The 13414-nt window shown below is 42.6% G+C and overlaps 1 protein-coding gene across 1 annotated transcript in view; it reads left to right on the plus strand.

Annotated features, from left to right (window-relative positions):
- Positions 1 to 13414, plus strand: part of SPAG16 (sperm associated antigen 16) — a 771051-nt gene that overhangs the window by 637937 nt on the left and 119700 nt on the right. Inside the window, exon 15 of the mRNA XM_065413738.1 lies at positions 245 to 371. Within this exon, the coding sequence (XP_065269810.1) occupies positions 245 to 371 (127 nt within the window). The remainder of the gene's footprint in view (positions 1 to 244; positions 372 to 13414) is intronic.

A 13414-nucleotide genomic window follows, 5' to 3' on the forward strand; every position in this document is an offset into this window, starting at 1 on the left:
GCATTATAGGTGCATAATAAACATTCAACTATCCCTGGTATAAGTTATATCAGTACAGTCACAGAAAAAATGTTAATAACCCAATGTACAGTAACTTCCCCTCACTGACCTGATAACCTCCAGTGTTCATAAAACTGGTATAATGAAGTATTCATAACATTATTACACATCAGCTCCATGTATGCCACTGTGCTCTCTTCCTCTCTGAAGCACAAATAATAATTCATTTTTTAATACTTGGCAGGGTGACACCATTGTTTCCTGTGACTCCTACGGTGTGATGAAGTTCTGGGATGTTCGGAGGGGAACACCAATGGTATCTATAGATGCGGGCCCCCATCCTGGCAATCAGGTGGTCTTTGACCCATCCGGTAGGATCCTTTCTTAAACTTAGCCCTGACTATCAAAAGAAGTGTTTTCCTCTCAAAGCATTTTGTAATTGAGTTTAAAATTCTGAGGCCAGATCCCCAACTGGTGTAAATTGGCTTCAGTGAATCTATGCCTGTTTATACAAACTAATATGACATGACACATACATATTTTAACTTGTCAAATTGTATTATTGCTCAGTTATTACATAAAACCAAACATTTACAATGATGCAAAAAAATTACATAAGAAATGCTCACTGTCTGAGGAAAAGAGGGATTTATTTCTTCTCCTTTTCTACTACTTCATATGTTTATACAACAGTTGTTTCATAACCACCCATGATAAATCCTATTATTCTCCCTGCAGAGCCCCAGCATATTGAAATAAGTGGTCTATTATGTACAAAGAATTGAAATGCATGTATAGCTCAACACTTTTTGCATCATCAGCCATATATTACAATATGTCACTAGCATTGTGACTGACTGCTCCTTTGTATTTAAGAGTGCCATTGTACAAAATGAACAAAAATAGCTTTGTTTTTACCTAGGACATTAATCTTCACTTTCAAGGGGCAGATAATCAGTTGTATCACAGTACAAACTTAGGTCCCAATTCTGGAAAACATTCCTGTTCAGAGCAACACTAACATATGCTCAACTTTAAGCATGCACTTAAGTACTGTTGAGGCCAGACACAAGCATTTAAATCAAATATGAGAGATGAGAGAGTAGCACTTTACTAATAATAGTACTACAGTCATAATGGTAAAAAAACCTACAGAATATAGAATATTATTTCACTGAGTTGCTATTACTAGAAAATGTTCCATGGAACACTGTAGCATTTTATAAGGAATTTTTCAGATCTCTCTATTCAATCACTAAAGAATGTATGACATGCATCCGACGAAGTGGGTATTCACCCTCGAAATCTCATGCTCCAATACGTCTGTTAGTTTATAAGGTGCCACAGGACTCTTTGCTGCTTTTACAGGTCCAGACTAACACGGCTACCCCTCTGATACTAAAGAGTGTATTGTCATTTTCAGAAACTATGTTGACATTATACACTTTCCACTACTTCCACAAGTCTGAATTCAGCTGTGTTCTATATAAGAATATAGAGTTTAGAAAAATAGCTCACATTCTGCATGATGTGGATTTGAAGGAGTTTTGCTTTTTCATATCTGGAATGGAATGGAATGTAGGGGCATTTGTAAAGGAGTCACATCCCTGAAAAATGCAGTAGCAGTATTTTGAGCCAGATGGGAAGTTTCCAATAGAAAGCTTATCGGCTTCAGATAGTCTGAATGGGCAAAATTTCCCATCATTTGGATAAAATCCAAAATTTTCTCTGCAGGAGTAACCACAACAGAGATGCCAAGTTGGAAAGAATGACCACAATGAAGCATAATTTAGAAGAACGCAGTCATAAGCAATAATATCTGACTAAAATAGAATATTACAGTATCTGTATCTGTTATTTGTATGCTGGTAGTGCTTAGATGCCCTAATTAGGATTAAAGGCCCCTTTTTATTTGGCATTGTACAGAATGAAAAGGCAGTCCCTGTTCCAAATCACTTAAAATCTAATCATGCGTCTTGTTCCCATCGCCGAGATAGCCGCATATAAAAATTTACATAAATAAAGTATTCCGCTCCTTGTAAAACAACGTGATTATACTTAATGGAAGATTTTTGTTTGATTTTCTTTTGCCACCAGTTTAAGATAGTTACTGTGGGAAATCGAATGTCAAGAGAAAGGTCTTATATTTTGGTCTGAAGATGGCAAGATCCTTTGTCAATATGAGTTCTCCAGTGCAGGGCTGCTACCAAGAAAGCCTGGTTTCTTTGTAACATCGTTGGGAGGCACCAGATGGTGCTGCTGAAGATGCTGTTTGCTAGTTCTGTTTAACTGAATGTTACTGGTGGCAGAAGTGCTTATTGGCACTGTGATGCAGTTCTTTTCAGAAGCTGAGAATATGAGCAGTAAAGTGATATTCATTTTCTCTCTGAGCCTCATTCAAAGCCCAATTAAGTTAACGGAAAGACCCTAGTTACCTAAAGTGGGCTTTGGATAGACCCCCCCCATGCCTTAGTCTCTCTGATTTGAATATCAACAGTAAAGTCTATTCTCGCTCTGCCTGAGCTTTTCCCTCACTGGATCACTTTCTTAGGTGTAAATCTTGTCTACAGTTTAAACCTATGCAAACAAAATGTTACACCCTGTAGCTCCTGCCATGAAGGGCTTGAAATCAGCCCTGGAAGAGGGCTGAGACTGGGAGAGGGCTGCTGCTAGGAAAGCAGCAAACCTTGGCTGATTGGGGAAATAGCCACAGTTGGGGCCATGCCCCATACAGGCCACAGCTGGCCTGTATAAAAAGGCTGGGAGCCAGGAGCTCAGAAAGTAGGGTTACCATATTTAAAAAATAAAAAAAAAAGGACTCCACAGGGCCCTGGCCCCGCCCCTTCCCCACCCAACTCCGCCCCTTCCCCAAAGTCCCCACCCTAACTCCCCCTCCTCCCTCCCAGCCACGCGAAAAGGGCTGCCCAAGCGCTACCGGCTTCACGGTTTGCCAGGCAGCCCCCAGACCCTGCGCCCCTGGCCGGCGCTTCCCCAGCGCAGCTGGAGCCCGGGAGGGGAAGCGCCCAGCCGGGGGCGCAGGGTCTGGAGGCTGCCCGGCAAACCGCGAAGCCGGTAGCGCTTGGGCTTTGGGCAGCCCCTATGCCTCCGGACCCTGCGCCCCCAGCCGGGCACTTCCCCTCCTGGGCTCCAGCTGCTCTGCTCCTCCCCTGACTCTTCGGCTCTGTTTAAGAGCCGAGCTGCCCGAGCGCTCCAGCTTCGGGCAGCCCCCATGCCTCCGGACCCTGCGCCGCCGGAGCAGAGCAGCTGGAGCCCGGGAGGGGAAGTGCCCGGCCAGCGGCTGGGGTCCGGAGGCAAGGGGGCTGCCCGAAGCCGGAGCGCTCGGGCAGCTCGGCTCTTAAACAGAGCCGAAGAGTCAGGGGAGGAGCAGAGCAGCTGGAGCCCGGGAGGGGAAGTGCCCGGCCGGTATTTTCCCGGACATGTTCGGCTTTTTGGCAATTCCCCCCGGACGGGGGTTTGATTACCAAAAAGCCAGACATGTCCGGGAAAAACCGGACGTATGGTAACCCTATCAGAAAGGCTCTCTCCAGTCTTGGAGGGAGCAGGGCCTGGCTGTCGGCAGAAAAGGCACTGGGAGTGAAGCATGGCTGGGGAAAGGCCAGAGGAGCAGGGGAGCTCCAGGCTGGCAACTCCCAGGCTACAGGGCCTGGTCCTAGGCCCACAGAGGTACTGGGTGGTAGAGGAAGGCAGCTGGTCCAAACCCCCCATGCCTATGATGAGTGGCTTTTACACTGCAGTCCGCCCCAGAGAGCGGGGGCTTGATGATGACTGGCAGTAGCCCAGATTGAGGCAAGGGGGGATTAGAGGGTTGGGGGTTCCCCAGAGAGGGGAGACCCAAAGGCAGAATGTGGGGGGTATTGTCAGGGGGCAGCACCCCAGATAAAAGGGCACCGGGGTCCGGAGGGACACCAGCCGGCAGAGGGCGCTCTGTGTTGGAAAGAGCTAATTCCCGGATGACCAGCAGGAGGCGCTGTTGTGCTTCTACACACCCCTATGCTTGCAAGTCTCATTCTAAATATAGTTCCAGGGGTTTTTTGTTTGTGGGGGAGAGGGAGGGGAGTTTGAGAGAAACTACAAAGCTATCTTAAGGTATGGAAAGTGAGACAGTCCTTGAGATAGCTAGGGCACAGCCCATTGTGGGACTTGATCATCAGGATCAAGCTTAATGTCAGACGTACAAAGACATGCACATCTACTTAACGTTGTGCACTGTGAGTACCCCACTGGCTCATAGTTAAGCATGTGGGTGACTGTGCAGTATCGTGGCCTAACATTTATGTGACTTATCCTTTATTATTAAAAACAGATCTGTCCTTTAGTAAGTAAGTTTACCACTATCTCCAGGTGTTTATATCTGTTCTCCAGCACATATAGACCACTACACCTAACATTCACAAACCATGCACCTGTCAAATCCCCTCCTTTCCTCATCAGCAACCCACCAACCTTGCAGCATATGATGCACTCGGTGTTTTTCACGGTTGCCATCCCGCAAATCCACCTGAAAAGATAATGAACAGCACAGGTAATAGCAACTGTTAGTGTAAGGAGTGAGCACTACAGGACAGGTTCTCTTTGAACCCTAAAGTGCACACACTAATCTCCTGTTGTGTAAGGAAAGTGGCAGGTTCTTCCACCTGCTCCTGTCCTCTAGCTCCCAGCTCCTATTCTCCCCCACACTCCACCTTTCCTTGCTCCTGCCAAATCTCAAGTCCCTGCTCCAAAGCATAGAGGCCCTAGAGCTTCACAACAAATGGTTGACACATTTTTTTTTGAAAATGGGCAAAACAACATAGTTTTCCCTAATCTAATAAAACTGCTGAACCATTTTAGCTGAAACTTTCCCCCCAAAATCAGCCTTAGGCAGGCTCTCAAAAGGGAAAATTTCAGCCTGAACCATGTAAAGTTGGAAAAGTTATAAGCAACTGAAACCAGGGTCTTATCATGGAAAGTGTTGGGCAACTTTAACTATACAGGTCACTGCCTCTGCTGCTTAGAATATTATATTAGCAGTTTTAAAGTAAATATTGTTATAATTCCAACCTTCTGGTCCTCATATACTGCATGAGCTCAAGTCAAACAACAAGAAGGATTTGTCTGTAGTCATTTTTAATTGAGCAAAAAGGTGCCAAAGCAAAATTGAATACATAGTCATTTTCTGTAATCTGTAAGGTTGATTTCATAAATGGGATAATCCTTTAATAGAAGTTTCAGTTAATTTGGTCTGTATTTTATTTGCAGAAACACCCAGGGCAAATAGAACATTATTAGCAAAAGACTGTAGGCTGCTCCGGTGGCACTAGAAATAACTACTAACCTTGTTTTATCTAAAATTGAATTTAAAACAAACATTTCAATGCAATTTATACCGACGTTGAGCTCCGAGGTTCCAGCTCCTTTTTATTTTAGGTGGAAAATAAAAGCCTGTGCAGCTTGTTTTTATTTCATTGAACAATGTGCAAATGTAAGAAAAAGACAAGTATTTTATTCTGGGAAAATCAAACTTGTAGAGTATGGCTTTCTAGCACTTAGTGTGATGAAATATCTATAATCTTCAGATCTACAGTGTGCATTTTGGAGTCACTCTGATATTCTTCACTTTTTTCCTACTGACCTCTTGGAGGGAGAGTACTAAGAGCTACTTTGGGATTTAGACTGTACACGAGCACAAGGAAATAAGAACCCTCGTTACCTTTTCTATAGACAGGCTAACCTGGCTTTCGGTTATTCACCTGTTCACTCCCTGTAATAGATGGGAGGGTAGGGGTGAACCTTGGTTCTACTCCAGACCCCTCACTGGCCAGAGTAGATGAGCCATCGCCTGGTGGAGGAGTTAGTAATTAACTGTTGGTCTAGATCAGTGGTAAATTATTACATCCAGGAGCGAGGAGAAAGCAGGGGAGGAATTGTGACTAGAGCTGGGGGGACATTTTAGCACAAAGAAAATGTAGAGTGAAAAATGGCTGCCTTCTGAAAACAGACTTTTTGCAAAAAAATGTTGACATCTTACTGTTTTTTGTTTTTATGAATGTTTCCACAACATTGTTGTTCATATTTTTTTTTTATTGAAATCATGTTTGAAATTGTGATGGAACACGATTTTGATCATTGCTGTTAAAACTTTGGAAAATGCACAAAAATGTTCACAACAAATGAAAAATGGGTCCACTTTGAAATCTGTGAACAGGAAATGGTTCCACACTTTCATAAATTCTATACAAAAATGTTTTTCTTTATTTCAGTTACTGTAATAAAGGGGGGGAGGGGTCTGTGAGGCACACTGCTTCCCGGGGCTATTCCTGGACTGGCACAGCCTATGCACTATCCATTACCTAGAGGCATAACCCAGTCCATAGAAATTTGACTGACAACCCAGGAAGGAGTGTAACAGAAATAATCCTTTTGCTAAAAAGAGGAGAAATAGCTTAGTAGAATAAATTCAGATCTGGCTAAATTACTATGTGCTGTGCTTTTTAAAAAAAAAAAAAACAAGAAAGAAACCAAGCAAATAATTACTTGATATTTTGTACTGAAATGTATTTGAAGATCTGATCCTGCACACACCCAAAAATTATTTCATTTCCTCAATTTCAGCTGGAGTTTTGGGTCCAGATCTTTGCTAGAGATTGGTGCCAATGGCAGTGATGACAGTGATATTCTTCTTCTCTCCCCTGGTTTTGGTCACTTTGCACCTATCAGGAGGCACAAAATGGAATCTAGTTCTAACTGGCCAGCTGAAGACTCTCCCAGCCAGGGAGAGCTCTCATTCAGTCTAATGCAGCTCTCCTGCATTAACTGCCTGGCCATGGGGGCGGGGCGGAATGCACCTCCACTCCACCAATGCCGCCAGCTGACATAAACTGGAGTAGTCTAGAATTCAGGTGCAGGAGAGAATCTGGGCCCTTATCTCCCCATTTTTCCTGGTGTTTTTACCTTTCACTTTATTTAGTACTCTCTTACTTATGGTTAAAGTAGAACTTGACAAAAAAGAGATCCCTCATGCAGCATTTACGGAGTTAGCCTTTGTAGCAGCAGTAAAATTTATTTATTACAAGCATCTTATTGGCCTGCATCTTTTTAATCCCAAAGGCAGATTATATAACAACACTAATAAATCTTCAGGGTACTTTTCCCCTCATCATTCAATGCCTGAGCTTCAAATTCATTTAGGATAAAATAAGGAGAATATGGAAATATAGTTTGCTATATCTGACTCATCCTTTGGAATCGCACGGCATTTTTCTGAGTTTGGTGTAAAAATTCAGACAAACCAAAAATCCCTACTTCTAGTTGTTATCCACTCTCGATTTTCTGTCTTACAGGCAGTGTTATAGCTCCACCTACCAGGAATAAAGGAGGTGAACCGATCATGTATATAACAGCTCATCTGTCCACTTCCCTCCAGTTCTTTCGCCTTCTTCAGCCTGGAATAATTGGAGTTTGTGTCTCTCCAGTGGGGAGCAATCTAGACAGCCAGCTAGTTCAGTAGGTCTTTCAAAGGGTCTGGGTCATTTTGAAGCCTGTGTGGATGTGATTCCTGGCCCATCTTTGGCCTCTTAAGTCCTTAATATTAGCCTGGTGGCAATCTATCCAGGAATTTTTCTTCCCAAGTCAGCTTAGTCCTCCTTTTGCCTAATGGTTCCCCTAACTCCACTTTTAGTGGGCCTCTCTTTCCTATCCCAAATCTTCCCATTACCAGCTGTACAGATGCCAGCTTTTTGAGTTGAAGTGTCTGTGTGGATCCACTCTTGGATCAAGGAGAACAGTCTTTCTCTGGCCAACAGAGATTGAGCATAAACCTCCTATAGCCTCAGGCTATCTTCTTAGCCCTACAAACTTGAGAATCCCCAATATTCTATAAGCATGTATGATAGTGGAGCAACTAATAGTCAACAGTCACAGATTAAACAGAACAGAGGAGACAAGAAGCACTCTTTTCCTTTTGGAACTATGTTATCTGGGTGTCTGGTTGGTATCCTAGCATGTATCTCTTCAGGAGATCACTCTGCAGCTCAACCATTTATTGACTCAGCCATCACTAATGAAGACAATGGAGGCTTAATATTTTTCAGCCAGTATGTCTCCAGCTGGCCACACCAATAATGGCCTGGTTCACCTCAACTCTATCATCCAAACTCCCTTGTGTTTGCACCTAGTCTGTCAGGATCAGATCCCTGCTCACAGGTGTTTTTGCACAGCATTGGGACAAACAGCTACTGCTGTCACAAGCCAGTGTTTTCAGGAAAATAACAAAGAATAATTCAGAAGTATTGTTTGTCTCCTGGTGCTCAGACATCTCTGGTTTTTGGAACTGTGGAAGGTCTTGTGTCTTCTGCACTTGTTGGCCTAAGGCCCGATCCTCTTTCCTTGTCCTGACTGGGCTGTATGGCTGTATCTCAAGATGCCTCTCTTGGTCTTAAAGTCTTACAAGCAACACATTAATATAAGCCCTCCTCCAGGCATTGCTGACTACATCTACTGGCTATCCTTGACTGACTCCATGGTTAGGATAGGAATACAGGGATGTAAAACAAGGCAAAATTGCTCAATGATCATTCCTTTTGTTGTAGTCCTCTCTTCTTCCATCAGACATCCTTCTCCCCTGACTACTGCGTTGCATCTGGTTTCTCTCTCTCTCTCTCTCAGAATCTTCCTTTGCCTCTGAAATTCTCTAACTGGAAAGAAGTGGGTGGACCAGGGCCTTCATATATAGGATCTGATTGACAGGTATTTTGCCTCCTTGTGTCCTTGTAGGTGAAGCCATATAGCACTGTCTACTCCTGACTGTCTCTGCCTTCCAAAGGGAAGGAATTGCCAGTGAGTAATTTTTCTTTGTTTACCAAGGGGAGTTATGCTGTACAATACTTATGCCGTGACATGAACATTTTTCAATGTGACCAGAGTCCATGCTATTTAAATGTGTAGAAAGGAAGGAGAAGAGGATTTTAATATGTATAACTACATTTTCACTATGTACACATGATTTAAAATGTATGAAATATTTGGATCTTGGAAAGGAGAAGGGGAATGGTTTGGAAACTCAGTGCTTTGTATTTTTTGCCCGAAATGCATGATTGTATTTTGTATATTTGTCTGTTTTCTTTGCTGAGCTAATGGGGTGGGGACTGTGTACTACTGCAGGCAATTGCTTTGAGCTCTTAGCACTTTGAAGAGATTAACCCCATTGATATTCTCTTCATCTTTGCTAGGGAGGAATGCTTCCTTCCCCCGAGTGCAGGAAGATGGACAGCTGTTTAATAGAGCCAGCTTTTGTCAAGTAGATACACTGTAGTATTAAATATTCTCTTCTCACATGCCTGCATATCTCCAACATTAAAACTAAGTTCTGGATGCAGGTGCGGTACCTCATTAGAGCAATAAACTGATCTGTTAGTTTTGTTGAGTACCCCAGGTTGAATGCGGCGGTAGCTGACTGGTTAAACATTATTCTTTAAGGAAGAACATGACTCTCAGCTATGCTGGCACTAAGCCCATAACTTGATGATGGGTGAATCGTTTGTTCTGAAAGTGTGTGCCAGAAATGTCCACATGATTTTTGAAATCCCTGTGTTAAACTAACACAAGCTGAAAGCAATTGGAGGTTTGCACTTCCCAAGTGGAACATAACTGATCAAAATTTTGAGTCTCTCATAGCTAACGACAAACCAGATTATTTAATTTTTCAATAGGTTTTTTTTTTAAATCTCCCTTAAACTAGGCACAAGTATTTTTAAATATAAATCTATTCAACATCTCAAATGTTTTCCTAGAGCATTGGCTGCTCTTGTGACTTTATTAAGTCCATGTGTTCTTGAATTTATATTAATTCTAGTTCACGAAGGTACAATTATTAAATTTTCAGTTTGAATGTGTTTACAAGTATTTAATGAAAACTCCTTTCTTTTATTCTGGAAGCCTGACTGCACTATTCCATCTAAAGTCTGTTCCATCTAAAGTCTGGCTTAGATACAAGACTTCATCTCCTGATTAGCTTATTCCTACAGACACTAAAGATCCCTTGAAGGTCATCCTATCCTTTCTTCCATGAAAACTTCACTTAAAGATCAGCAGCTTAGTCAGTTCTTGTGCTTTGAGTAAGGCTTACTCTACTATACTTTGTTAAAGGGATCAATATTGCCTTTGTATATATAATGTAATAAAAAGCAGGAATTTATAAAATAAAGTATCAAATGAATCTGACAATATATGTGTGTGTGTGTGTGTGCGCGTGTGTGTATAATTTTTTTTTAATTTCGGGTAAAGAATAGGACAGATATAACAGGCATTCAGTGGCAAGAGGATGGCTCAGGAGATTAGTAATGGGGTGCAGAGATTGTCACCTCTTGGTCAGTAGTTAGAATCTGGCTCAGTTCAATAGTGATGAAAAGTCTGACAGCTTTTTGATGACCAATCCAAAATGAGCTGGTGGACTTCATGAAAAGTTGTCTGTACCTCATTTAGTAGCCTAATAACTGGCACTAATTGACACCTCCATTGGTGGTCTCAGTGGAGAGCGGGAGGGGTGGCATCTCCAGTTTGGGGATGAAGCACATTCAAAGGGTGGAGGGAAGAGAGAGCACAGCTGCCTATGCTAGTTCTGCTAGATGTCATTCTCCAGTGCTTTGAGTCTGGCACCTTTCGTAAGCATGTAATCTTCTTTAAAATGAAACACAATAAAAAGTGCAGTCATAAACTTATATTGACAAATTATCAAGGGGGTTAAAAGGCCTAATCAGGGACAAAAAGTGATCCATAAGGTTATGCAAAATATAATCTCCATATTTATGTCTTATGAGGGCTTGTTATATCTCACAGACCTATCTCTATGTCTTCCATGCTCTTGAAGGGTTATCTTGGTTTCCCCAGAAGGAAGAGACTGAATGGGCTTTCCAAATGGGAACCAATGCAGGGTTTAGGAGTGACTGACCTCTCACCTCCCAGCCTAGGGATAGGACATGCAGCCATTCCATCTCCACTAGTACATATCACCGACTGTAATAATAACAGTCGCCTGTTATTCTCCCCTGGATGGAAGCATCCTTGTTTGGTATGAAGGAACAAGGGCCAGAAGGACTGAAACTTGCTTCAACAAAAGCATCTGTCATAATGCATGTTTTCAGGCTTCCGTGCCTGCAAAGCAGTCTACTCCAGCGGCTCAAGACCTCTATACTGGAGTTCCCCTCAAGCCTAAACAGGAAGATAGTGGCACAGACACCCAAAATCTCTGATTCCTACAGATGTCAGCTCATGTGATCCTATTTCAGGATCCTCTCAAACTCCCAGACCGAAAGCCCTTGAGGCACTTGGCCTGGAACCTGAAAGGACTTGCTTTCTAGAGAATGAATATTGGGGAGAGCTCATGGACTTCTTGCTCAGATCTATTAACTGTCCACAAATCTGGGCATTTCAAGGGCTTCTGAGATCTTGGTGCTTTTAAAAGGACAAGAATCCCGTTTTTCCCAACCAGGAATATTTTGCAGTTTCTTCTAGATGGACTCTGTCTGGGTTTGAGCCCTAGCTCCCTGAAGGTCCAAGTCTGTGTTAAGAGCATTTTAGCATGTTCCTTTCATTCCTGGCCTGTTTTTGCAGCAACATCACACATCCAAAAACTTTAAAATTGTGTCTCTGCAGAGATGCCATTGAGAGACTAGTACAGTGATTTGAAGTTTCAGGTAATTTCTAAATCTTCTTTTTTTGAATATATGGAGGTGTTTTCTGGATATTTCCTATTATGTTTTCCCTGTTAGCAATTGCATTGGACAGGAGAGCTAGTAAGTTTGGGGGTTATATCCATCTGAAATCCTTATATGCATTTTTTTCCCAGATGAGGTGATTCTCGGGCCTGAACTAGAATTTTCTGTCTCTCAAAATTATTGTTTTCACTCTTTGCTTTCCTTGAATTTTAAGACCTTCCACTACTAAGTGAGTAAGTTGGACACTTTACATAGGGTTGGGACATTCAAATTTGTTTTATGCATAACTAGTGCTTGAAGAAAATTGGATTCAATTTTAGGATAAGGTCAGTGACCTAAGAAGGGGATGTGAAATGTTCATATCCACTATTTCTAGACTGATAAATTTAGAAGAACAGCACAGTGCTTCATTCAAGGAATTTTTTGCCATGTGGCTACCTGGCCTTCAATGCATGCTTTTATCTATTACATTAAAACAGATGTGTTGTCTGAGTTTTGGACAAAGGGTTTTCCTTGATTTTCCTTTATTAAAATGCTTCATATAGTGAGGGAAGAAAAAAATCAAAACTAAACAAAAAACCAACAAAAAGAACAGAGGCAACCCCCTCAAAATCCCTAAACCCTCAAATAAGAGCTGGTTTTCCCCATCTTAATTCAGTTTTCTTGATGTTATATATTTCCCTCCAATTTGTAGAAAATTGTTTTACTGCTGGCTACTTCCCAGTTGTAACAAATCTTGGAGTACCAACAGCCCTCTGGGAGAAAGATAAAGTGTACTTACCTACATGTATTTTTTCCTTCTCTGAAATGAGCACCTGGTTCTCCTTGAGGTCCCACCCAAGACATCATCTAACTTGCATTAAATTCTAGTTGAAGGGAAATATCTGAGTCAATCCCTTTTTTTCCCTTCTGGACTATTCCTGCAGAGAGATGGAGAAATGTTGGGATTCCCTCACGTTGGTATCTTACTTAGCCACAAGTCTCTTCATTTCCATGTAATGTATAATAGATGAATAAGTAGGTAAAAGATAAATTACCCAGCCTGAAGTTGACTAATCTTTCATAATGTTTATTAATTGGAATTTATAGTTTTTCTTCTCAGCTTGGGCAGTTGGCTGAGTTCCATAGCCAATCAGTTCTCTGAACAGCTCCACCTGCTGACATTGTGGGGTGGCTAGAGAGGGATTTAAAAAAAAAGGAGAAGAGAGTCTCTGTTGGAAAATGAGGAGGTTATTGTGGTTATTCAGGTGCCCACTTCAGAGTAGGAGAACTATGGGTGTCACAAGGGGACTGGCCCCATTAAGAAAGAGCAGGTCCAGTCCACCTGTGCCTGGTTAGTTGCCTTCTAGCAGGGGGAGAGAACACAACTGACCTACATAAAGGGTCAGGCGGCAATGGGGAGTGAGGATGGGGCAGCTGGGAATGAACAGTAGTGGAGAGCTAGAAGAAGCTCAGGGCCAGAAGAGCAGTGGAGGGAAGTTTGCCTGCTGACCTCTGCGAGCCAAGGGAGAAGAGGAGGTCCAGGGAAACAGTCCCTGTGGAGTGGTATTTCAGAAAAGGGACTGGGAGCTGGGATGAAACCAGGAAGAACTGAGAGCTGGGAAAGCTCAGGGCCAGGAGACCAGTGGAGGGAAGTTTGCTCTATGACCTCTTTGAGCCTGTGGAGAAGGACGGTCCAAGGGACAGCTCTGGGGACAACCAAG

The sequence above is a fragment of the Emys orbicularis genome, chromosome 11 (assembly GCF_028017835.1).
Source record: "Emys orbicularis isolate rEmyOrb1 chromosome 11, rEmyOrb1.hap1, whole genome shotgun sequence".
NCBI classification, from domain to species: domain Eukaryota; kingdom Metazoa; phylum Chordata; order Testudines; family Emydidae; genus Emys; species Emys orbicularis.